The 27,571-nt window shown below is 42.4% G+C and overlaps 1 protein-coding gene across 1 annotated transcript in view; it reads left to right on the forward strand.

The window, feature by feature from the left end:
• Positions 1 to 332: 332 nt before the first annotated feature.
• The window catches only part of SUGT1 (SGT1 homolog, MIS12 kinetochore complex assembly cochaperone), an 88,813-nt gene continuing 61,574 nt past the window's right edge, over positions 333 to 27,571 (forward strand). Inside the window, exons 1-6 of the mRNA XM_018560475.1 lie at positions 333 to 417; positions 2,472 to 2,517; positions 7,492 to 7,582; positions 14,592 to 14,693; positions 17,126 to 17,164; positions 26,707 to 26,764. Coding sequence (XP_018415977.1) covers positions 386 to 417; positions 2,472 to 2,517; positions 7,492 to 7,582; positions 14,592 to 14,693; positions 17,126 to 17,164; positions 26,707 to 26,764 — 368 coding nt within the window. The 5' untranslated portion in view covers positions 333 to 385. The remainder of the gene's footprint in view (positions 418 to 2,471; positions 2,518 to 7,491; positions 7,583 to 14,591; positions 14,694 to 17,125; positions 17,165 to 26,706; positions 26,765 to 27,571) is intronic.

Here is a 27,571-nt window from a genome sequence, read left to right on the forward strand (position 1 = left end):
GGATTGACAGGGAGACCTTGTGTGTGATTTTTTTTTTTATTAAGTAAAATTGTCCTTTCACAAAAATATCTCAAAATGAATACACAGGAGAATTTATCAAAACTAGAGCAGGCAGAATTTGGAGCAGTTGCCCATAGTAACCAATCGGCTTCTATCTTTTCAAAGCTTAACTGAACAAACTTAAAAGAGAATCTGATTGGTTGCTGTAGGCAACTGCTCCAGATTTTGTCTGCTCCAGTTTTAATAACGTCCCCTCATAGTATATTCTTTATAGGCATATTGAACTTTTTGAGAGAACTTGTCAATAACACCTTGTTTTTGTTTTGTTTACAGCTTGTGACTCAAGTACTTGCATTGAACTTTCATATTCCAATCCGCAGGCACAATGACAGAGACTGTGGAATCTCCTTCTACACAGTGAGTGTGTTTGCTACACATTATTCATCAATAACAGTTTTGGTGACTTGGCCCTGACTGTGAGTAACAGTGTTACTCCCGAGAACCCTGATGCCCACCTACGGCCCTTTGTACTTGTTATGTGGCTCTTGGATCCTACAGTCTGTATTGTAGATATCATGCTCCTGCAAAGTGATGTCAATCTAAGGTACCCAAAAATAGAAAAAAGCCAGGGGTCCGCAAGAGGAGAGGGGGCTTTGCAAAATCCCGGGGAGAACATTTAGTGAGCATGGTCGGCTGGAGGTGTGTATATGGGTGGCCGTACACAGCCATATCTCTCGGTAACAATGATTCTGGGATATGAATGCGTTTACTCTGAGAGCTGTACCATTGAGACCTGACAACTTTTTTTTTCTCCCTGCTTGACCAGAGGTGCTATGCTGCAACTCAAAATTAAAGTGACTGTTCCTTTTGTGGTAAAGAAGCTGAAAGGATTCTTTAAGCAGCACTTCTGACATTCACACATACTCAATATTGCTGTGCTATGGACTTTGAAGGATTTATTTCAACACTTAGTTTTTTCTGAGTATTTATCATTACATATATGGATTTCAACAGTAATATACATTCAAATGATGCAATCAGATTATATTTATAGGCCCTGGCCTAAAAATCTAAACTGCTAAGATTTTCAGAAGTCAAAAGACAGTGGGGGAAATGTATCAAAACTGGAGCAGACAAAATCTGGAGCAGCTGTGCATGGCAACCAATCAGATTCTCTCTTTCATTTTCAAATCTTAACTTAACAAATTGAAATGAGACGTGGATTGGTTGCCATGGGCAACTGCTCCAGATTGTGTCTGATTCAATTTTGATACATTTCCCCCACTGTCTTTTGACTTCTGAAAATCTTAGCAGTTTAGATTTTTAGGCCAGGGCCTATAAATATAATCTGATTGCATCATTTGAATGTATATTACTGTTGAAATCCATATCTGTAATTTATTTTGGCCCATGAAGGGCTCACTCTGCTCAGTCAGTCCTCAGATTTTCACTCCCCACTTTTGTTCTGAATTGCTCTGTCAGATGGTACCCCTATTTCAGAATTACCACTTGTCTACCTATTGGTTGCTGAATTAAGAATGAACTCTGGTTAAAAAAAAACAAACATTTTAAATATATTCCTCAATAGCCAGAAAGGAAAGAAGTCTACGTTGTGAGCACCAAATACTTTTACAAGCCAAAATATTGCCTTGTAAAAGTAGCAATGACTTCATCCCTGTGCTATACATAACCTGCGCAGAGCAGCGCTATGGGAGGGACCCAGCCGGTGCACCCACTGCAGGATGGGGGCGGAGACGTGACCAGTCACCCTGCACAATGAGAGAGAGCAGCAGTGACTGGTCTTTATTACAGGAAGCTCCTGCGCAAAGGATTACTGCACAGATCTGGAAGAAACACACAAAGCTCACCCAGATTTAAGTAAGAATACACAGGGTATTTAGATAGTACAGTATTTGCTTTTCTCGCTGTTCAGCTTTAACGGCTTGATTTTTCTCATTCATAGTCCTTAAAACCGGCAGGTAAGAGAGCACGTTGAAAAGCTGATATGGGAAGTAATGGTGTCACCTGCCTTGTGTATATCCTAGGCAATGCTGAACAGAGTTAGGAATCCATTGGCAGGGTAAAATAGTTCCCATCTATATATTTCAAACTTTTTTTTTAGCTGTTTTCTCCGAGTAGTTCATTATAATCCTCAGTAATCAGTAAGAGCTCTATTATAAAGTGATTGTATGTTGTTGATTACTGTACATTTGTGTACACGGGGCCCCGTAATTAAACCAGGTCATTTTAATGTACATTCCTGTGTGGTTGGTGTTAATTTCTCAGTATTGTGTGTGTATATGGTATCCCTTCTTACAGATACTTTCCATAGAAAACACACCAAGTCTCACATATTTTTCTCTGGAGTGATAGGCACTTGTGCCCGGGATTTCACATGTGTGTAATACTATTTTTAATGTGTGTTTTCTTTCACTTGTTTGTTCACTCTCTAAATTCTGTTCTTTTAGATTATTTTCTGATAGTTACATCAGTGAAAATCCTCAGAGATCATTAGAGGTAAGCTCGTTTCCTGGTAAATGACTGAAGATACGGTACTTTGTTTGCACTGTCAGGGTCCATTCTTCTCTTACTCATTGGTTGTGTTGTGTTCATTGAGGGGAATTTATCAAAACTGGAGCAGTTGCCCGTGGCAACCAATCAGCATCCACCTTTTATTTTCAATCCTTAACTGAACAATCTGAAGAGAGAAGCTGATTGGTTACCATGAGCAACTGCTCCAGATTCTTCTGCTCCAATTTTGTTAAATTCTTCCCATGTGTTTTAGACACTTTTTTGTTTGTGTTACGTACAGTACCATTCTTCATTGTGCTAGATGCTTTTGTTGGAAATGCAGCTACCAGGATTTGTTTTCGGGAAACACAAACGCTATATGTGAATGGAGGCTAACAGTTCTTAACCAAAGTCTTCTAGGGAAAATACAGGGCAGTCCACTTGGGTTTTAAAGCTTTATTTCCGCAGCATACAGTGAACGGGTAGATCAGCATTCATGAAATACAGTCCGTTCTTTGCATCAAATCACAAAACTTTATAATATTAGTCAGTATTTCCTGTACTCCAATGTGCTTCTCCCAAAAGAATGTCCTTTTCAGTAGCAGACGCAGCAACTCTTCAAGTCTTCAATCTCTACCAACTCTCCTAGCTGGGTAACAGTCTGAAAAACATAAGGCCAGGCTTCCTTTTAAACACTCACAGCCGCAGTCATGGACTACACCAGTGATTAACAAGCTGCACCCACAGACCCTGGACTAGGCAGCTTACCTAGCTGATGGGGTAATGGCCCACCCTTCTCTCCATTATACCAACCCCAGGGACCCAGAACACATTTTATAAATTACACAACTAAACCACACACTGGTTTTTTTTTTTTGAAGTGAACGGAGGGATGCAAAAAAGGCCTGGTCTTGCATACCTCCCATTTAAAACCAGGCCTTGCTGTCTGTCACAATACATGCTTCTAATCCGGTGACAGCCAAGGATTTCCCTTACTTTGGAGAGATTTCGTCTTACTTCCTGTTGTGGCCATTGAAAAGGCAGTGAAGAGAAATCTACCCAATGGGACCCAAATGGCAAAAAGAAACTCACAGGGGTTATGACTCTTCCTTACTCTAAAACAGTGGTTCTCAACCTGTGGGTCGGCACCCCCTCGGGGGTCGAATGATGATTTGCCAGGGGTCGCCTAGTGGCTCTCGGCCGCCGGGAGAGGAACACTTTCTCCCGGAAAGGTTGGGACCTTTCTCTGCTCTGTTTTTTGTTTTTTTTAAATCGGGGGCCGCCGTAAGTCAGAAAAAAAAAAACCCACCGTAGGAATGCATAGCTAGATTCCTATTGGCTATTTCACTTTGCAAAAGCCAATAGCAAACTAGCTAGTGCAATATGTATGTATTCAAGCAAAAAAAGATGTAAAACACACCTCTAGCTATGCATTCCATTTTCCCGGTCCACAGCTGCAGAGATCGGGAAATGTCTCAGTGCCTGTGATTGGCACTGCGCGCTGTCAGCTTCCTGGCGGGCTCGGAACGTGGAGCTGCGAACACGCCCGAGCCAATCCCTATCAGTGACAGTACTGCGGAGTATGTACCTCATATGTTATATAGCCACACACTTTAAATCCAATTCTTCTAGTTCCAGCTGCAGAGCCCGGTCCTGTCTTTGCATATAGCAGTGGGTCGCTGTGCAAGGTGAGAGTCCTCCTCAGCTCTCTCCTAGCGCAGCAGTGTCAGTTCTCCCGCCACGCCTCCAGATGTCACTGCAGCAGCCGCGTCATCCCTAAATTTTACTGTTTACTTGCAAGCCCCCCCATGTGATAGCAGTCAAAGTAAAGTAAAAAAAAAACAAAAAACAGTTTTTAAAATTAAAATGAAATAAAATAAATCTAATAATAATAAAAAAAAAATGTAAAAGTACCCCGCCCCCGCGAGCACGCGCGTCGCCACGTAAACACGCGTCGGGTGCGCCTACGCATGAAAACGACGAACGCGCTACACATGTTGGGTATCGCCGCGCACGCCGGAGTGAGAGCAATAATTCTAGGGCCAGTATTTTGGGGTATCTCTAAATTGATGACCTGTGGGGGCTTTTAAAGTGTCTTTTATTGACTTTTTGGGGTACTGCAGTTTTTCGCCGTTTCACGGTCGCACGCAATCTGTAAACTGGGCATGTTGGGTATCGTTTTACTCGTTGTAACCTCATCTTTTATATTTCATTAAAAAAATGGGTAATTTGTTGTGTTTTGGGGCATTTAATTAAATTTGTCACTAAATTTTGGGGTTTAATAAGGAGTTGCGCTAATATTGCGCAACATAAAAATTTTCAACTACCACCATTTTATTCTATAGGGTCTTGGCATTCAGAAAATATATAATGTTGGGGGGTTTTACGTCATTTTCAGGCCTAAAATGTGGAATATAACATGGGTGCAAAAAATGAAAAAAGGGCCTCAGTCATGAAGGGGTTAAAATGTATGTATAACAAAAAAGGATTTTTTTGTAGAGTAGAGAGATAAGAACTTCTGTCAAGTTATTATTCCTGTCTGTGTCCCCGTTAGTTAGGTTCATCCTCTCTATCTGTCCTAGTGACAAGAATATTAGAGTTGTCACCAGGGATGCACCCATATCATATTTTCAAGGCCGAAAATGAGTATGGATACTTTTCCTCATGATTCCTAATGATTTTAGGACAGTGGTGAAGTGCCAGGGCCTGGTCCCAGCTGCAAACGCTGCATCCCTGTAGTTCTGCCACTGACTCCAAGCTTTAGAGGGACTACAAATCTCAGCAATACAAGGTACAGCAATGCAAAATACCACCAGCTAGAGAGAACTATAGATTTCAACAATACATTATACAGCAGTGCAGAATAATACCACCAGCTGGAGAGGACTACAAATCACAGCAATGCAGAATACCACCGGCTAAAAGGACTGCAAATCTCAGCATTACATTATACAACAAGGCAGAATACAACCAGCTAGAGAGGACTACAAATCCCAGCAATACATTATACAGCAATGCAAAATATTACCAGCTAGAGAGGACTACAAATCCCAGCAATACATTATACAGCAATGCAGAATACCACCAACTATAGAGGACTACAAATCCCAGCAATACATTACACAGCAATGCAAAATATTGCCAGCTAGAGGGGACTACAAATCCCAGCAATACATTATGCAGCAGTGCAGAATACCACCAGCTAGAGAGGACTACAAATCACAGCAGTGCAGAATACCACCAGCTAGAGAGGACTACAAATCCCAGCAATACATTAGATAGCAATGCAGAACAGTATTAAGTTACATACTCTGTGTTGCTTACCAGGTCTGCACGTGGCGTCTGATCAGGGCTGCATGCGTGGCAGGGTCTCGGCAAGGCTGAGTGGGTGGCGGGATGAAGGAGCAGGGTAGATGTGCGGCCGGACCAGCACTATAAACAGCCGCTGCGAGGTCCCCGGCAAGCACAGGACCTTGCAGTAGCCCAAAGCTAATCAAAAATTTAAAGTACTTGTACTCGAGTATACAAAACACAAAAATTCCCCAGCCTCAACCTGCCAGCCAGCCTGCAACCAAACAAGTAGAGTACTCGAGTACTCGTGAAAATGGCCAGTATCAGTACCGATACTCATATCGATATTGGTTTGGAATGTTCAGATACCAAGTACCGTACTTGGTACAGGTACAGATACTTTTTCAGCTCCAAGACTAGACTAGAGAAAAATTCAAAGAGCATACGGGGCTCCTAGGATTTGTGCATCCATGTTTTAAAGTATTCCAATGCAACACATTGCTATGAACAATTATTTTTATAATGCTTATTAAATAAATTCAAACCAGTGTTGTAATGAATGATCAAACGCAAGCTTATGAGGTGGCCTACCTGTTGGAACACAGTAATAATATTATGATATATTGCACAATTAGTCTGAGCTGAGGTTGAAAGGCAGCCGTGTTATGCAGTAGTTATAGTAGTAGTAACAGTTATACCCAACTTACAAGCAGGTGAGTTGTAGGCTAGGCAAAAATGAAAGTGATTGAATGCTTTAGCACTATACCTGGAATCATTCATATGTGTTTATATCTGTAGTTTAGTTATGTATAGTGTTCTTTCTTCAAATGTATTAAAAACTCCTATTAGTTTCTGTGTATAGTACAGATCCTGTGGTACTTTTGGCCCCCTGCTGATATCGGTAAGGCTGACATCAGCACATTACCCCTCTGTGCACCTTGCCATACGCAAAGCATAGATTTGGTAAAGCTGTAGCCATGTGGCTGCGTTCATGTAGATGGATGATTACAACTTACATGTAGGACCAATGGGGCAATTTATCAAAACTGGCGCAGGCAGAATCTAGAGCAGTTGCCCATGGCAACCAATCAGCATCTCTCTTCAGTTTGCTCCGGTAAGATGTGGAACTGAGACAGAGAAGCTGATTGATTGCTGTGCAAATCTGCTCCAGATTTGATAAATTCCCCTCAGTGTCTTTAAAACACATTGATTCGGTTCTCCAACAAGCCATTCACATTTTTAAAATGTATTACATTTTGTGGCTGACATTGATGTATACCAATTTATAGGGGTCTGTTCATAAACGATTTGCAGGACCATTCACCCTGCAAATTTCTGTGTGAATAGAGGCGAAAATAAACGTTCCTAGAATATTTTCTTTTCAGGTCGAATGTAATGTAATACCTCATTATGGTCACTAGGTGTTGCTGAGGAGCATACAAAATAAGGAACTATTTCCTATACTCCTCTGCTTCTTGTAGTGGCCACAATGCAGTATTAGATTACAATGAATTCACCTGAAAAGAAAATATTCTTAGAACTCTATGTGCACAGAAGGAGCACACTCAGCAATTTGCAAGGTGAATGGCTCTGTGATTTGTTTCTAATTAGATCCCTATATGTTTAGTAACATTTATAATGTAACGGTACTAAAGATCAGTAGATCTAATTTTTCTCTTTGAATTGCAGGAGCTGACAGAGGCATTACAAGAGAGATCTGATGATGCAGACTGCTACTGTCAAAGAGCATATGCTCATATAGTTCTCCAGAATTACAATGGTAATGACTTGCTCTGCTTTGTTTTTCACACTGTTAGTTGGGCAGATTGTAACACTGTGTAGGTTACTTAAAGCTTGTTGACTTTGAGCATTTTGTTTGCTGCTGCTGAATTTTTCAGACAGAAAGCAAATGAGCCATGGAAGAATGGAAGAAAGCTCCTACAATTTATAATGATGCACACCCAGAGTCTGCTTCCCGTTTTCTGAGCAGTAGGCTTGTTTTGTGAACCTTTTATCTTCCATATCGGAAAATAGAATTTGTGATTTTTTTTTTTTTTTTTTTCTGTAAGGGAGATCATGATTGCAGTTGAATAGGTCAGAAAACGAGAGCGGAGTTTCACCAATGACTGTGCAGATTATTACTGAATTCCAAAGTTAACCCTCCTGCAAGCAGCACTGACTGGCAGGTTAACGTGTGAGTGAACTTTTAGTCCCTATCCTCCCTCCCTCCAAATTTGATACTTTCCTGTTCCCTCCACTGTGACACCTTTGCTGTTTTGTCTGCTTGTTGCTGCACAGCTAAAATCTTCACTGTCGCCTTGGACTCCTCCTGTATGTTAGTGGCGCAATCTCTGTTACAGGCTAGGTGCACCTTTCTGATCATGTTTCATATTACACCGATATTTAGAGTGTAACATGATCAGCTAACAGCCCTTCCTGAACCCCCTACTTATCTGAACTGCGGCGTTCCTCCCCTGCAGGCTTGTTTCCCATTTTTTTTTATTTTGGCACAACTGTGCCTGGCTCCACCCACTTTTCCAGGACCTGTGAATGGTCCCATTAGTATCGCAGCAAAGGTACTTGTCATTTCAATGGAATACACATGTGGTGACGTGTACTTGTAATGTATTGACCCTCCTCCTGTCCATGTTACTGCATGCCTGTACTTCAGTACGGACATGGATGGGAGGAATAGTTTGCAGGAGCCACAGCATTGCACCTGCAATCTACTGATCATGTTTGCACTGCTTTACTGGCTCCTATGCAAAAACAATTATAAATGCACATTTTTTCTTTTATGAGTAGGTCATACAGTGAAGATTTCAGTGGAGTAGAGATAGGTAATGTATAAGACTTGCAGGGACAGAAGAGAATGGGCATCGGAGCCCAATAAACGTAAATGCGCAGAGATTGTTGTTAGAAAAGGTCTTTTTTTTTGTATTGTTGCTGCTGATCCTTCTAGTACTTGCAAATTGGACCCGTATATTACTGATTTCAATGTCTTTTTCTAGTTTTTGAATAGGGTGGTGAAAGGTTATAACCTGCTTTGGGTTGTAATTGCAATCTGCATCCTTACTAGAGGTTTTGTTTCCATTCCTAATCCAGAAACAAAACCGGAAGTTAGTAGAAATCTCTTGCTAGTGCATAGAAATCACGTTTGTCAGATGTAACCGGAACAAATGGTCAGTTGGTATATTTGCGGTCTACTCCTGGTCTTGTGACAAAATATTAGATTTCTGCCAATCGTTGATGGGCTTTAGTTGAGAACATGAGAGCAAATCTTCCCTATGGGGAAAGACATCCCTGGCAGCCTGATCAAAGTTTTAACCCTTCTTCAATGAAATGATTTCCTGAGTAACTGTTCTTTATTATGTTGTATTGCCCATCCCACTGTCATGACCCAAACAGAGCCATGTTTAGTGGTTTTAATACATGGAAAAGCCTCTGACAGAAGAAATCAACACTGTAGAGATGTCTCCTCAACCCTGGGACATGCGAGAGAGACCTCTGCTGGCTGTTATTAGAGTTACAAGTTTTGGTTTTTCTACCTGGAATGTAAGATTATGTTCCACTGGTCCAAAGCTTCCTCCTCACCTTTCCCTTCATGTGTAGAGTAAAGAAAGTCAGACCTCACATCGTCACTGCAGCTGAAGAATGACAGTTTGTCCAGCCATCATTTTCATACAACTTACTATAGATGCAGAATAAACCGTTTTTCTAACAAGTTGTCCTGTTTGAGAATAACATTAAAGTATTTTTTTCTGTTTTGTATAGAGCACGGCAAAGTGTTTTACAAATCAAATAAAGGTTTTTGTTTCCTTGTTTGAGATGATCCCACAAAAAGGAGTGAACAAAATATAAAAACACAAGTACATTGTATATATCAGTGATCAATGTAGCAAGCTGTTAGGCCAAGGCTGGGCACACACCTTACAACCATCCCAAGACTTTTGTCTTGCGATGGTTGTACTTAAAAAAACGTAAGATCTGCCTATGTTGCATAGGCAGATCGTACTTGCGATGATCGCAAGCCACGCCCCCTGAGGGGGGGGGCTTCCGATGACCGCAATGCCGAACGGGCAGTGTGCGCTTGCGCACACCGGCCCGTCCGGCTTTTATCTTACAAACATGCTACACACCCGCCGAACATCGTACGATGCTCAGCGGGTTTGCAAACATGTTAGTAAGTTTAAAGGCGTGCGACCTTACAGTAGTAGAGGTCGCACGTCTTCCACACACCTTACGATAATCGTACGATCTCGGGATTTCCCGCGATTTTCGTACGATTATCGCAAGGTGTGTGGGGACCTTAAGCATGCAGAAAGCAATTTTCTGGCAAGTTTTGACCCACTTGTGATAACATTTTATGAAACCGATGAAGGAAATGTGCCACCAGCAGTTTGGTCATTGTACAGTTTTGATAGATAATGTATGCGGTGGGTGGCATTGAAGCGTTCAGTTGTTTTTTGCAGTTTGCTTTTGTTCAAAGTTGTTTAAATTGCCTGAAACTCACCATGTATAGGGCCAGCATTACAGGACAGACAGAAGAAAGATCCTGCCATGTGTGGCTACTTTAGTCTTATTGGGACATTGATTGTCAAAGGGGCAGCAAGTCCCAGCTGGTGAATGTGGGATAGGCTAGGTACAAACTGTAGGCACATGTTTACAAGGGCTTTGCTCATGTGTGCAGGGAGTCTGTGGTGCTTACTTTTTTTCTGTCCTTGGAGGGTTAACTTTCCAGGCTCTGACTGCGACACTATTGGTTGCATGGCTAGGCTCCCGCTGTGACACTATGCTTGCACAGCAAGGCAGTAAGAGATGCTGTGCCATATTTGAAATTGCACTCTCCCTTTTCTCTACAGCATCTGTGCAGAGACTTTGGCCCTACGGCTCCTGCATGAGTCTCCTCTCAGAGGCTCACGGCACATGTGTGTGTCATTTTCTGGTGCATGCATGGACTTTGTTGCCTTCCTGCCATCTTCTCACCTATGCACCATCCTCTAGGGACATTCTCCTGGGCTCCCTGCTGCTTTGCAGTGACCTAGACACAGATTAACAATCCCAGTGACCATGGGGGCCCTGGCAGCTTACGATTCTCTAACATTAAAGTGGGGATCTTGCACCATTTTCACTAAAGGACATGACACTTGCAGGGAACAATAGCCTGGTCTTTCAGAGTTGCAACACTTCTCAGCCTTCCTTTACTCCTTCAGGGGTTACAAGAATTCAGTCAATCACGGCAGTGGCTTACATCAGCCATCAGTGAGGAACCAGAAGCTCACAGAGAAGTGAATCTGATTCTTGCTTGGGCAGGATGTCATGTTCCAGCCCTGTCCACTGATTATATATATATATATATTTGTGCATTTTGACAATCCCACACAGACAGTACTGATCCATACTCTGAGTTTGGATTCAGTGACAATACATATACATGAGTCTCCTGGGATAGCCTGGGACACAAAGCGGTCTTGAGGTTGTAAAGTAGTACTCTGGGCAAACATATGATTAACCCTTGCAGTGGGGCTACCCCTGCACTGCAAGGGTTACTTGCTCGTTTGTGTCTGGCTGAAAATAAAAAAGTTACACCCACCCGATCCTCCGAGCTGTCAGCGTTACCTCCAGCCTCTCTCCTCCATTGCAGCGATTGTATGTCTCTCTGCGTCCTCACGTCCTATATTCAGTGTATTGGACATGATGACTCGAGGATCCTTAAACCGTGGCAGCGGAAGGGGAGAGACGCTGGAAGGAGCAGTCTAACAGCAAGCTGGCTTTGAGGATCGGCTCAGTATAACTTTTATTTTCAGCCCTAGACAAAAACTAGCATTTAACCCTTGCAGCGTTGGGGGGTGGCCACACTGCAAGGGTTAATAACATCTTTGCCTAAAGTTCTGCTTTAATGTACAGTACAATACCATGGTACTTGTTTTTTTTTTTGCATTTTGATATGTGTACACAGGAGTTTGGTCTATCGTAGCTGGCAATACCGCTTTTTTTGGGGGGTTTGTTTTGGAGTGTTCAGAGATGAACAGAATCCTGTTTCTACCTGGCACCATCCTGTGGCAGTTGAGGGAATTGCAGTCAATGAGAAATTCTTGTTTCTGCTAGGCTCCATCTAGTGGCGGTTGTTGAAACTTCAGCCAATAAGACTGCATATACAATACTCAAATACCTGGTTCTTCACGACAGGGTTTGTTCACCCCCAGTCCTAACTAACCGCAGGGTTCTCATATTCCACTGTAATGGCTCCTAGTTGTAAAGCTCTTTAGTGTTAAAGCACCTGAAAGCTTCTCTATGGATCACAGGAGTTGTGCTTTAGAATGGAATTGGAGAGACTAGGGCCACTGTAGCTGTTTGAAGAGAGGAGATTCCCAAAAAAAATTCCTGAAAGGGTCTGATGACCTACTCCCAAAATCTGCTGAAGGTAACAACACTTCAGTTACACGTTCTACTGACTGGGGGATAAAAGAACAGACAAAAAAGTAAGTGCTTTGGAGCAATGAAGCCAAGGTGGTGCCAAGTGCTCATGGAGAAGGGCCTGTAGAGTCTGACTCATTGTCATCAATACTGAACAGCAAGACAGAGAAAGGAGGCCAAAGCAGGTGTATAGCTGAGGGGTTTGTTTGGATGCCAGAGCTTTTGAATAGGGATTGTGGAACAGGCATATGTTGTGGATTAGGGCTCAGGATGTGAGGGTAATACAGTGCTGATGCATTACTGAAATGGGCACATATTAGGCCTTGGGGTCCAAGACTAGGTGTAATTCTGCCCTGCAGGGATTTAAGACTGAGTGTAACTACTTAAGGTTCCACAAACTGAAAAACACTAAACCATCTTTGAGGATTGTTATATATCGTAGAGGACTGTTGTATGTGGTTAACCTAAGGACTAGTCCTAGCAGACGCACGAGTGTCTCCTAATGCTATAGAACTAAAACAACCAGCATAACCTGGTAATGTATACCCTGTCTCTATACAAATCCCATAATAGAAAACTGGTGTCTCTCTTCAAAACTAGAACTCCCATGGTGGCCTACTGGTATATATCCCCTTTCTTTAGAACCATGATACTGTGCCCTATTTTGTGTGCACCAGCCGAGATGAATATTTCCTTTGTTCTCTTTTTTTCCTTTGGGCAGTGTCCTACTCTACAGCCGTGATGGGGTGGCTGCTTCTAAAGCATTTACTTGTAACCTCTCTGAGCATTGCACAGCGTTTCCCTGCTGTGTTCTCTAAACTGCAGCTCTTTACATTGAATATTGTCAAAAGTAAAAAATGCCATTGTGTAATCCGACTGAGATATATGCCGTGCTTGTGAAATAGAACTGCAGGTAATCATAAGAAAAACACTCTCTAATCCAGTTACATACTTTAACCCTTTTGCTGCCAGGCTCTGCACTCCAATTTTCACCTTAGGTGGCCAAACCATTTTGCTTTTTTTTTTTTCTTCACTTTCTCCTTTGTCGGAGGTTGTAAAGTACCCCCTCAAATCACACTTTTTCTGAATTCAAAGATGGTGCTACTGATATTGTAGGTCAGGTGATCTTCGTGCAAATGTATATCAAAACTTTTATTTTTGATGAATGTACACTAAAGTCATTATTGACTCACAAACACAACATAACTTAAACATTTCCTAGTAAATCCAAATGATAAAACTTTGAGTTAATAACAAGTCTATTGGTGAAAGTATATAGAACATATAATATAGAACTTTGGAGAAACACCAGTGTTCTTAACAGACCTGAGATGTTTCCTCTTTGTGATCAATGATACAGAGTCCTTACGTCTCCTTCTCCTCTGCAGCCCTGCACTTGCTTATGAACACAGAAGTGGTTAGTACTGAGCTCCTCTGTGTTCATTTACAACACTGAAGTAGGTATTAAACTCTGCAATCGTGTTTACACACCTACGGTATGAATGAATATGGACATGCTCTGTGCTTCCGTGTTCATTCAGAAAGTGAAGGAGACCAGCAAACATGATTGTCATGTTTACTACCTCCATTATCCTTTTAGATTTTGTGGATGATGGAGCTGAGTACTATGCATTTGCTCTGCCGTCCTAAATGGAAGAGCTACTGATGAGACTGGCATGCCAGTCTCAATGAGGGGGGAAATGGGTTGGGTTTTTTTTCGGGTGGGGGGGTGATGATGTGACAGCAGCAGCAGCAGCCAGCAGAGAGAGGGCACACGATGCTGGGATGAGAGCGGCACTGCAGGAGAGCACACAATTGTCCCTCCTGCTGTGCTCAGACAGTCGGATTGGAGGTGGTGACATAAATCGAAAAACAGAATGTCCTAGTATCTTCTCTCATCTGTGTTACTTTTTTTTTTTGGGTATAGGCCACAGAAGCGCATGAACTAAGGCTAGCTTATAGACAGCTAGGTTTATATATAAAGAGCTTGTATATGTCCATCTTGACCCTGACCTATTGAAACCTCCCGAGCATATCTTTGGTCACTGTAATTGAGCACAACATAAAAAAACTGGCAGAATTGGGAGTACGGAGGTGCAGTGCTAAAACTGACTTGTGCCATTCAGCTGCCTCTGTCTCTGGATCTACTGATTGCTTTGACATGCAGTTCCACTGAAGGTAACCTCTGTTTTTGAATGTCATCCTGTGCTCTTATTAAAGTGATATACAGCTTTGCTTTTACTTTTGTTGGTGAGGTTTACAAATGTTAAATGTGCCTTGCCCCTGCATAGGTCCACGTTCTATTGCAGATATTCATTGAGTGAAGCTTTCCAGGGCTGTGTTTGAATTTTCAATGCTTTGCTTTAATGCAGATGCTGTTTTGGATGCGAAGAGGTCCCTCGAGCTCCGGCCTAACAATGCAAACGCTTTCCTCCGGAAGGGGTATGTGTCAGTACCAGTTTTCAATTACATTTATTACCGTCTGCAAACCTCTGGCCATGCAGCGTTAAATTGGATATTCATCAGTGCTGCTCTAATATGGATGAAGTTGTCCTGTGAAAAGACTTGGAATACCAATGAGCTAATGAGATACCTTGACATGTATCACCTTTTACAGAGAGTACGGTACTTGAGTTCTGAACTACAGTAAACAGTTATAGTTGTCAAATTCTTTATGAAGAAGAGATTGTTTAATATTATGACCATCTGTGCTACTGTCATGTCTAACTAAATGCTATTTTCCTGTTCTACCCATCAGTCCCTAGCTACATACATTGTCAGCATCCACAGTCCTGAAAATGGATGTTCTGATTATGTTCTTTGCCAGTGGCAGCAAGGAGAAGAAAACATGAGGATCTGAAAATCATTGATATATTTAATGAGTGTATTTCATGTGAAGATCCCCCATCGTCCACACTTTGCCTAAATCAGACACATTTTTAAATTCAGCTTCACTCTTATTCTGGATTACTTTGTTACCATGGAAACTGCAATTTCCTATTTTTTTTTTCTGTGAGGCTTCTTATTTGCATGATGTCATTGCATTGAACTGAGCATGTAATTGACTACAATGTGCCCTTCCTGCTCTCCGTTTATTCTTGCAGCAATGCAGTGTGCAAACATATCGAGTTTTTAAAAGGAAATAGTTTTTTTTAAAACTAATAACAAAGCATTGATCATATTGTTCAGTCAAGGTCACAGATCAATTCATTTTTTCCTGATTTTCTGTTTTGTGGGCCTTTTTTTTAGGGTTCCGATTAACTGTTCATTAATATAAGAAAAGATTTTAATTTGACACTAAATAAATAATTATTTTTGTCCTTATCTGCCCAAACAAAGTAGTGAATTTAGAATGCCGCATAATAGGAGGCAAGGTTAAAGCATGGCAATAGCTGTTGTTAAAGAAGATCTCCAGGAAAACTTATTAAACCTTTTCAGTGGTGTCTAGGGACAAAAAAAACACACTCACCTGAAGGTCCGAGCCGGCCCGCTGTCACAGCGCTCCCTCCAGCCTGCTCTGCAGCAGCATTGTAATCTCCCTTGGCGTCCTCGCATCTATAAACAGAGGGGCATTTATCAAAATCTGGAGCAGCCGTGCATGGCAACCAATCAGCTTCTCTCTTTCATCTTCAAATCTTAACTGAACAAATTGAAGATAGATGCTGATAGGTGCTTCAGTTTCTGTCTGCTCCAGTTTTGGTAAGTTCCCCCCATTGTGTTTAGACGTGATGACGTGCGGGACCTTAGGCCGCTGTAGAGGAGGGGGGAGAGATGTTGGACGGACCGGTCTAAGAAGAAGCCAGCTTGAAGTGTCGGGCGAGTATAACTTTTTTTTGTTTTTTTGTTAACCTAGACACAACCGAGCACTTAAACCCTTGTAGTGCGGGGGGTAGCCCCACTACAAGGGTTAATAAAAATGTTTTCCTGGAGCTGGTGCTCAATTTTGAATTTGAAAAATAGACGCCAAAAGGACAGTAAACATGCTGGTACTGTGATTACATTTAAGTACAGACATGGTTATCTTATATTTGTAGCAAACTCGCAGCCCCCATTTCAGCAACCAAGTGGATATTGATTGTTTGCAGTTGTTAATATCTGACACAAGTTCCAATTAGCAGCAGATGTGGAATCACATTATGTGGAGTTTTTTTTTTAACCCATGCATGACCTAAGATCTAATCAAAAAGGTGCAGCCAGATAAAGAGAAATTATAAAAACATGATAGTATCACCATCCAAGAAGTGCTTTCTGGTCCTAACAACTAAAGGTGCCCATACACTGCACGATTCTCGTACGAGAATCGGGCGAAATCCCGCGATCGTACGAGAATCGAGCAGTGTGAACTAAGACGTGCGACCGTTTCTACTGTACGGCCGCACGTCTTTTGTCGAGCCAACATGCTCGAAAACCCGCCGAGAATCGTACGATTCTTGGCGGGTTTCTAGCCTGCTCGCCCGATAGCTGCGGAACGGGCCGGTGTGCGCACGCGCACACTGCCTGTTCTGCATTGCTGTCATCGGAAGCCCGCCCCTCAGCGGGGCGGGCTTTCGATGATCGCAAGTACGATCTGCCCGTCCAAGGTGGGCAGATCGTACGGGCTTTCAAGAAGCATACGACCATCGCAAGACAAAAGTCTTGCGATGGTCGTAAGGTGTAAGGGCACCTTAATAATGTGCATTTCTACACACCCTATACAAGTTGTAGGAGCTATGAAATCATCACTCTGAAATGTGTGACCCAGATTGTCCATGGGCTGTAAAATGACACATGGGCTCACGTGCAGCACAGATCTGCTTATTTGAACCTGCCTGTAGAGCTACTTATTGAAGACAGGAAGTTGTAGTTTTTATTTTGCCTTTATTCTTCATTGGCTTTATCAAATATTAAAATCCCTTATTTTTTTTTACAGCACAAGAGACTTTTAAACAAGGGCAGACATTAAACTGTAAGTACTCATCTAAATGACCTTTTCCCATAATTTGAGGTATTATTTACAACATATTAAATATCTTTCTCTATATAGGAGTGATATTTGCATAATTAGCAAGTAATATAACTTTCCTGACTGCTTTGGGGTTCCCGCCTCTTACAGGTCCTGGATTTTCACAGAAGGTTGCAAATATGCATTTTATTTGTTGGGTTTTTTTGGGACATATTTGTAATATAAAATAAGAACTGCAGGCTACCCCCGCACTGCATGGGCTAAGTGCTCATTTGTGTCTAGGTGCTAAAAAAAAAAAAAAGTTATACTCATGAGACCATTCTAGCCGTCACTGTCTGGAGCATCTTTCCCCCTCTGCTACAGTGGTGTAAGGATCCTGGTGTCATCACGCTATATACACTGACTGTGTATAGAAGCGAGGACACCAGGAGCATATCATCTGTGCAGCAGAGTAGTAGACACGCTTCATTGATCACCGAAGCAGGGAACCGGCTCCAATGGTTTGGTGAATATAACTTTTTTTTTTTAGCACCTAGACAGAAATGAGCACTTGCAGTGGGGCTAGCCCCACTGCAAGGGTTAAGAAGAATTTTTAACCAGAGTTCTTTAATTCCTTGTGGAGTTGGACTTCAGCCAGTCTTGTTGTTTGCTTGTAGTCTGTAGCAGGGAGAGATAGCTTTTAGTTTACTAAAAGGGAATTTGAAAGTTGCACAAAAATCCCCTTTAAGACCAGATTTACACTTTCCTGTTGCGGTAACATGCACATTATTGTGCCACGCAGAAATTAACGTAACATGCATTGCGGAGCCATTCATTTTCTTTCACAAATTTGTATTAGTTTTAAAAAACAAACTATGAACAAAAGCAGATAGAAGATCATTAAGCTGACATGACAGCCAAAAGGGGCCAGTAAGACCTTAGTAGTCCAAAACATCAGAGTATGGATCATCACAGTAACAGTCAAAGTAAGTTGATGGTCAGCATTAAGAAGAGGTAGCCATGGTATCCCATTGGGACCCCTATTTTTCTGTCAATGGCTACCACGGTCTAATGGACAACCTACTGTAGTGGTCTCGGGAAATATTCACAAACTTTCAAAAAAATGGATGGAGAAAAGGAGGAACCCATCCTCTGCGAGGTAAACCCTGAGAACTCAAGTCAGGAATGACCCAATTAATGGGTACTAAAATTAGGAAGGAAGGGGGAGAGTTTAAAGGGCAGAGAAAATGGTAAAAAGGGCAGAAGAAAGGAAAAGAGAGAGAAAAGCAGAAAAAGATCAAAGTGCAGGCAAGAAGAACCCAAAGAAAAGAAGAGTTGGGAAGGAAGACGAAAGCCAGGGAAGAGCGGTTGAGGAGGGGTTTGCTCATGCGATCGAGAAAGTCAATGCAAGAAGACACTATTGCATCGTCAAAACAATGCGGAGTCGCGTACAAGATGCAAAGTCTCTAAATGTTCAAGCGGTTTATGTTCAGTGGCACCCCAGTTCACTAAGGTAGCGCACAACCACCCAACGTAGTGAATTACTGTGCATTGTGTTAGGGAAAAGGGGCCTTATGTAATTTTAAACATGTTGGGGTGCATTGGCAGTCCATTAATTTTAAATGGGCTTCCTTAAAGGAGAATTATGAGGCGAGTGAAAATCACTCAGCCTCCTACTTCTAGCTGACCTGTGACAATGAAAGTGTCACACGTCGGCTCAATAGATTGGGAAGTGAGCGAACACATAGTGTCACTCGCTCACTTCTCGATCTATCCCTGCAGAGAGCCGTGAATGTAACTCACGGCTCCCTGCAGGGATTTCCCCCCCTCCCCGATCCTCCAGCGCTGACTGGCGGAACGGACGGGGGAGGGGGCGGGCACAGCTGGCTCTGCCTCTAGATAGGCAGAGCCAGCTGTCAATCCCGCAGCTGGGTGGATCTTGACAGTAATGTCGGGATCCGTCCCGGCTGCGGCGTCTCCAGTATACCGCGAGCTGTAGCTTGTGGTATACTGAGCTTAGGGTGACGGGAGGACACTAGTTTGTGTCCTCCCATTACCCTTAGGAGAACTTTGGGGAAAAGCCCTGACCCCATAGTTCTCCTTTAATGCAACGAACGTTAACACATTACATAACACATGCTATTATACCACACATAGGTAAATAAAAACCTGAAAAAAAAGAAAACTAATGCAGCCACCACAGCTATGAAGTGGTAAGCTACAATATATTACATTTTTGTTGTTGGATTTAGGTATACTTTGTCATCGGTTCTCAACTCGTGGGTCGCGACACCTTCTGCAGTGGGTCGCGGTGTCATTTCTTCATAGAGCAGCCCATCTGCAGTAGAGCGAAATAGAGAGGGGAATTTGTAGTTCAGCCTGTGTGAACTCCATAATGTAAAACTGTCCCCTCTCTCCCTGCCTCCCCCGTGCTCTCCGATAAAGCGATATGGCCCGGGAGAGAGGGGACTATTTTCTCACTTTCGGCCGGCGCATTAATATCAGGAGCTGCGGCTACCGACAATTAAGTTAAAGTTCCGGCCCGGCCTGCACTGGAGAGTACAGCAGATATCCATCCGCCGCTGTATCTGCTGTACTCTCCAGTGCAGATAGTTCAGTCTGACTGGAATCGGAGAAATGTAGGCAGGCAAGGAGATGTGCACTGTGGCAGGACAGGGGACACTGATGGATATTATGTATTCCAAGCCCACATAATGTCCATCAGTATACCTTGTCATATTGTCGCCTAACGCTTCTGCACTGACAGGGGACATCATGACAGGGGTCACTGATGCACATTATGTACACCACCAACCGCCATAGTTTTCGTGGTCCCCTGCTCCTTTTGGGGGACTCGGGACCATGGCAGTTCATTTAGAATAGGGAGCAGGAGCAGGCCGGTTCTGATCTGCTGTACTGACAGTGTTTCCTGTCTCAGCAGTCACAAGCTGGGCTGCACGGGAGATGGAGCACAATGCTGTGCTTGATCACCTGTGTTGGAGTGCAGGGGAGACATTAGCGCTCTTTAGACCCCAGATGTTTCCATAAAGAGAACCTTTCACCTCAATACAATATCACATAGGAGCTAGTTAGCTCCTATGTAATAGTAATAAAGTTAAGGGGAAAAAAACTAGTCATAAAAAATAATAAAATAAATATTTAAAAACTAAAACCAACTCTACCATTTGCATGAGAATAAACATGCGTATGTGGGGCATTCATGTGTACGCCCCAAACATGTTGGCTATCACCGTGAACGTTGGAGTGAGAGCAATAATTCTCGGGCCATAATTCATGGTTAACGCTAAACTGATGATCTGTACAGGCTTTTAAAACGTCACCTATGGACAATGTTGTGAAGCATAGTTTTACGCCATTGCTGAGGTGCATGCAATTTTAACACTTGATATATTTGGTATCTATTTACTCGATGTAACTGCATTTTTAATATTTCACCAAAAATGTGACCATGTGTCACATTGTTATGCATGATAAAGGGACTACATGTGGTTCCTGTCAGTCATTATGGTGTCACCCCCTCTGATGGTATCACTGGGTGTGGGCCACACATCCCTTGTGACGCCACTGCCTGCAATACTGCCCCTACCCCCTACTAAAGCTCCAAACCCCCACAATACAATTCCATAGCCCCAATAAAATTTTAGTCCCTGACAATACCACCCTTACCCCCCCTAGAGGTCCCAATCCAAGTTGGGCTACAACTTTAGTCCATTGGACAAGTATTTTTTTTTTTTTTTTACATTTCCAAACCCCTGAATGTTATATATACTAGGTTTATGCGTTTACTGCTCATTAGCTTGATATTCCAAGTTTATGTAATTGCAGTTTTATGACTCAATGCTTTGGGGCTGGCGTACACTTATATTCAGGGCTGGTTTTTACTTCTAGTCTGCTGTCACTGGAGACTACCAATTACATTCAAGAATATCGGAGAATATACCATCATTTGGAGGAGTAGATCAAATTGTAGATCAAATGTTACTGTTTAAAATGTGCATATACTGTATACGTTGCTGAATACTGCACAAGTTGGTTTTGTGTAATAAATGAAAATGTTTCAGAAATGAAATAATTTTTGTATCACGACTTAATGACCTAGGAAAAATGTGGGTCCCGAGGTTACACAGGTTGAGAACCACTGCTTTAAGTGCACCTGTTTCTTTGCTCTGCATGGGGAAAGCCCAAAGCCCCTAAAGCAGGGGTAGCCAAACGCCAGCCCTCCAGGAGTGGTGGAACTACAAATCCCATGAGGCATTGCAAGATTCTCACAGCCACAGACATGACTCCTGGAGAGATGCATCATGGGATTTGTAGTTTCACCACAGCTGGAGGGCCGGAGTTTGGCTACCCCTGCCCTAAAGTATACTTTTCAGCAACATTGTTTAGAAATAAGAGGTGTATTTTAAAAATTTTAACTATTTTACCTTTGTATTTGTTTTGAAAATTTGGGACTTATTACGTTGAAGAACTTTTTATAACTAAAAGATGTGGGGGACACGTCCATAAAAAACTATTCGAAGAACACAGGACATGCCTTATCCTTCTCTCCAACTGCAGCTTTCTCTCCCGCACTTGTCAAATGATAACTGGGAGTTGCTGTGTAAATACAGTAACTGCCGGTGTCAAAAAACAGACCGTCTGACACTGTGTTAAAAAACAGGTAGAGAGATTCAAATAACATTGTAATTTCTATTTACCCTGCTTCATTTATTTGTAAATCAAAGGGATGAGCTTTCAACTACATATAATATCAACTTTTTTTTTTCCTGTGTGTTAATTTGTGTTTTTTTTAAATCGATTTGTTATATTTTTTGTCTATGGATTGCATAAAATAATTTTTGCAAGATAGTATTACCAAAAGAAAGTCTAGTTTGTCTAAAAAAAACAAAACAACCAGCGTGCCTTCCGGCCTCCTCTGGGGTGGGGTTCCCCTTTTTAAAGTCTATACTAGCCCTCTATCTCGGATCTCAGGGATGTCTTTTAAAATATATACCTTTTTATAGGTTTTAGACAAGGGTGCCTTGAGATTTTGTATACTTTCAAAAGGTGCCATGGCTGAAACGCTTGTTATAGCATTATAAATTCCCTGACGTGCAATAAGAGATAAGGAGTAAAAAAACAGAGAGAACATTTTTGTGTAATAAACTTGATTTTGGGCTCAATACTTTATAAAGAAAAAAAATCACTGTATGCAAGGACCGTCTTACAAGATGTATGAGTACTAATGTGCACATCAAGCATATTGCTGCTGAAAGCAAGACAAACTTAGAGAAAGATGAATGACCTGCATTTTCCAAAAGCAAATCTAAAATCTCCTGATTTCATTGTTTCGTACAAGTGTTTACAGTTGGCTTTGATTTTTTCCGAATACAGTTATTTATGGACCTACTTTATATAACCCTCTGTTTTCTATCTGTTCTGTTGGATTTTTTCTTTCCTAATAAGGAGTGTATTTGGCTCAAATTTAAAGTAATTGCTGTTTTGTGTTGTGCTTGAAAAACATTTTTTGAAGGTACTGTAGTTTCAAAATGAAATAAAACATTTTCTGTATGTGTGTAGGAGCTGCAGTAACTGCAAAATGAGAACATGCTAATGAAGATTTCCGAGAGTGCTTATAAGGCTTTAAATGACCTTTTGAATGTTTTGTAAGCTCAGATTATTAGGTGAAGAAGAGACATTGACCTCGCTACATAAAGCTATATACTAAGTAAATAGCTTGTCCTCCGTTTTGCAGCCGTACGGCATATTCTGAGTTTTGAAACCTCAAATACTATGTAACTATGTAACTATATAATTTGTTCCCATCTATAGTCTGATCTACACCCATCAGCCATAACATTATGACCACTGCGAGGTGAAGTGAATAACACTGATTATCTAATTACAAAGGCACCTAGAAGTGGGTGGGATATATTGGGCAGCAAGTAAGCATGTTGTCGCTGAAGTTGATGTGTTGGAATCAGAAAAAATGGGCAAGCATAAAGATTTAGAAAATTGTAAAATCTGCGCTTGTGGGTAGGTACAGTATAAAAGCTGCTGCGCTCTGAACCCTGGGGTCACAATTGATAAAGTGCTAAATGTGCAGCGCTAAAAGGTGATAATTAAGTAAAAGTCTTTAATATCAAAACAAGTAATGTAATTATAAGGTGTAATAGTGCAAAAGATCAACTAAAACAGCAGTGTTCAGACAATAGTGGTGGTGCTATTAAGTAGCTATTAAATGGCCTCAGTGTGAACAATTCACTCTTTTATCACCCTGCTGGTGATCATTTCAAACAGTGTATAGAGATCAAATACTGTAAATCGCTGTTTGCCAGCCAAAACAATAGAATTTTTAAAACAGTCCCAAGTGGTGATCCATTTAACATAAAAGCAAGTGTAATATTAGTGATATAGTTCAAAGTGAGTCCAAAAAAAACTTCAAATGAATGTTTCAAGATGTTGGATAAATTCTTCCCACACCACTGTGCTTCAAGTGTCCAAAAAATGCCCCCTATGGGGTGCGCACTCACCCCACTCCTGAGGTGATAGGATGCACTATGGGAAGAAGGCAAGCTGGCAGAGGCAGTGTAATGCTTTGGGCGATGTTCTGCAGGGGAGCCTTGGGCCCTGCCATTCATGTGGATGTTGACACACACCATTTATCTAAGCTTTGTTGATGACCAAGAAACGGTGATCTCTGATGGCAGTGGCCTTTCAGCAGGATAATGCACCCTGCCACACAGCAAAAATGGTTCAAGAATGATTTAAGCAACACAACAATGAGTTTGAGGTGTTGACTTGGCTTCCATATTCTCCAGATCTCAATCCAATCGAGCATGTGTGGGATGTGTTGGAGAAACAAGTTTGATCCATGTAGGCCCCACCTTACAAATTACAGAACTTTAAGGATCGGCTACTGATGGCTTTGAACGAGATACCACAGCAAATCTTCAGAGGTCAAGCGGAATCCATGCCTTGATGGGTCAGGGTTGTTTTGGCGGCAAATGGGGACCTACTCAATATTAGGCGGGTGGTCATAATGTTATGGCTGATTGGTGTATGCAAACACTTATGACATCCACAAAGTGGGACATATTTCAGCATGGCTAAATAACTTGTAAAACAACTATGCTAAAACTCAGTCCCCGTGGGGATTTTTGATGACCCCTTTCTATTCTTTTCTGCACTAGCATCCATCTCCCACTGTCACTAACGTAGTATACCTATTGGCCGAAACGAAGGAGGCTCAGTTGCACCATGGAGAGAGGGAGTGGGGTTTGATCTCCCAGGATGGATTTTCCCAACCAATCACTAACTATTATATTTTCCTAATACAAGTCAATGCTTAAAATATAGCCACCTATCCCCTGCTTTATGGACGGAAAGTATTCACCTGCACTTTTGTTTTGCCCTGTTGGGATCCAGTTTGTATACACAGCAGTAATTACCTCTTGGCTTCATCTGTCATACATGTCACTGCCAGTCAGGTTTTCCTTAATACTTTTCTCGAGCAATATGGGAATTTGAATAGGAGGACTTAAAGGTGAACTCCGGGATAATCAAATATTGTCTGAATGCAAGAGGCATGTGTATTCTTACTTGAATCTTGGTGAGCTTTGTGTATTTCTTCTAGTAATCCAGTCTGAATCTTTATCTCTGTGTGGGAGATTCCTGTAATACAGAGCGCTCACTGCTGTCTCTCCTTGTGCTGGGTAACTGGTCTTGTCTCTCTCCCGTCCCCACCCCCGTCATTTTCTTCAGTCAGCCTGTAGTCGGTAGACCTTTTGGTCTTTTTTTTTTTTTACTGCAGAGTGATAGCGCAGTGCTGCTGGAAAGGTGATACCTGGGTTTGTAAAGGCATTTTGTGCACACGCTATGTAGTGGATTTATTTCCTTTGTGGCTATCGAGGAATATATTTAAATAAGAAATGGTGTGCCTGTAGTTCAGCATTAAAGGAGAATTATGACCTAAGGGCAAATAAGTACTTCTTGCCTTTACTCTAATAGCATTCTTCTTCTTTTCCAAAGTCGCAGCACATCCCAGACAAATTAATCAAAAGTCACAGAAAACAGCCACCTGCAGCCATGCTCCAAGCTCCTCTCCTCTTAGGGGGCGTTAACAGGGAATGCAGCCCCGCCCTCAGCTTTTTTTTCTTTTAACTCTATCTACCGTGGCCACGCTTTCTCTAGTCAAGCACACTGTGTACGGCTGGAGTGTGCACGCTGACATGTGGGAGCAGGAGGCAGAGTCTCAACTGAGAAGCAGCAAGCTGACTCGGCCTCCCTTCACTTTCCCTCTCTCTTACCAGTATTTCCCTCTCTCTTCACCGATCTTCTCCTGCTCTGTCTCAGTAATCAGATGCTTGCAGCACTTGTAGGAAAACCTTTTCCACGTAAATCTTAGTTCCCACTGACCGTTCAGCTATTACCATAACCCCGCCCATTCCTTACAGCTGCTTAGTATTTACATAGCCCCGCCCCCTCTCTGCAAGCTCGGGTGTTCTATGAGAAAGAGACGAATGTCTCCTCTGACATTGTGTGCTCTGATCGGTCAGCTTCCCCTCCCCCCACTGACTTGCCTCCCCCTCACATGTCACTGCTCTCAGTGTTGTGTTGCTGCGATCTGATATTTACTGTCGCATCCCCATCCTCAATCCTCATCCCCATCCGCGCTCCTCATCCCTGCTCCTCGTCCCCATCCGCACTCCTCATCCCCATCCGCGCTCCTCATCCCCATCCGCGCTCCTCATCCCCATCCGCGCTCCTCATCCCCATCCGCGCTCCCCATCCATGGGGCTGAGGAGTGCGGATGGGGCTGTGACAGGAAATATCAGATCGCAGCAACACAACACTGAGAGCGGTGACATGTGACAGGGGGAAGGGGAGGAGCTGAACGATCAGAGCACACAATGCGAGAGGAGACGACATTCGTTTCTTTCTCATAGAACACCGGAGCTTGCAGAGAGTGGGCGGGGCTATGTAAATACTAAACGGCTGTATGGAAGTGGCGGATTTATGGTAATAGCTGAACGGTCAGGGAGAACTACGGGGAACAGGTTTCCATACAACTGCTGCACATTTTCAAGACGGCCTTCCATGCACGTGCTGCCATTTGCTGGCACAGACAACGGGGACGGAGGTAGGAAGAGAGCTGCTGCGCATGCCCATGTATTCGTGGACGCGCGGAGCAGTGCACGTGGAGCAGTTCTCAAGGAACGCCGTCAGTCACAGTGAGAACGAGCAGTTGGGAGGATCCCAACAGTATTGTCGGGATCTCTCCCCACTGCGGTGCTTAGCCCCGCCCACCATCTTAAAGTAACGATTGTATGTTTAGGGTGCATTTTGGATTATAGGAGTAAATTGCAAAATGTACTCCTATAGCCCATGGAATCCAAAAGTAAGGAAAAGCTTGGACCCCATAGTTCTCTAATCTGTTAAGGACAATACAGACAGAGTCAGATGCGTCCTAGTGTGGTTTTGTTGCTGTGGTTATGTTCAAATGTAACTGTAATTTTCAGACTGCATGCTAACGGTAAAAAAAAATTTTTTTCCATCCCTTCTAGCATCTGAGTCAACATTTTCAACATGGATAAAGAGATGTGAAGACAATTTAAATGGTGAGTTTATCTTACCTTGCAACAGCTATAATAATCATAATGAAATGAGCATTCAGATCTAATTCAGTCTTTTTAGTGATAACCATTCCTTTGTGTTTAATACAAATACATGAAAGGGCGCCCTGTTTTCAGTTCCTAAAATATGTAAAATGGACAGATAGTGGGAAGCATTTTCCTTTCTGCATAAAACCAATCCAATATACTGGAGATGAGGAGCAACCTCCCCAATGTGGACACACACAGCAATTAAAATATGCAAAGGGTTTAACCCTTAATCCAAAACTAAAAAAGTGCTGACTTAAGATGGCTTCCATGTCAGTGCAAACAGAAGATATGCTGGCCACACACCAGATTCCACCAGATAGTTTATTGAAGCGTGTACCACATCACTAGTGTCCCCCCTAAGGTCCACCCCACACGTTCATATTGGAGTGAGGATGTGCTCCCAGCAGCAAGGACCCGGCTTATTCCTTTCCTGAGCTGTGGAGTAGCAGTGCTTCTTTTGTCTCTTCTCCTTGCACGTTTGTACCTTACTCCTCTTGACAAAGTGCAAAGTTACTATTGAAATGAATGGACATTGCATCAAATGGACATGTGCAGGAGGAGCTGGACTCAATAGTGAAGATCTGGAAAGGAACTGTGCAGTACGGATTTCTCGGTGGAGTGTATATAAGTGTTGTTACGCTCTAAGTAACTTAGTATGTTGATTTTCCTGTTTTTATTAAAACCTTGTTAAATTTCACCCCCTTTTTTTTCTTTCAGTATCCTCATCAGCTGAATTGGTAAGAATTACATTTTTGTTCCTTCTTTT

The sequence above is a fragment of the Nanorana parkeri genome, unplaced genomic scaffold, assembly GCF_000935625.1.
Source record: "Nanorana parkeri isolate BGI_ZX_2015 unplaced genomic scaffold, ASM93562v1 scaffold457, whole genome shotgun sequence".
NCBI classification, from domain to species: domain Eukaryota; kingdom Metazoa; phylum Chordata; class Amphibia; order Anura; family Dicroglossidae; genus Nanorana; species Nanorana parkeri.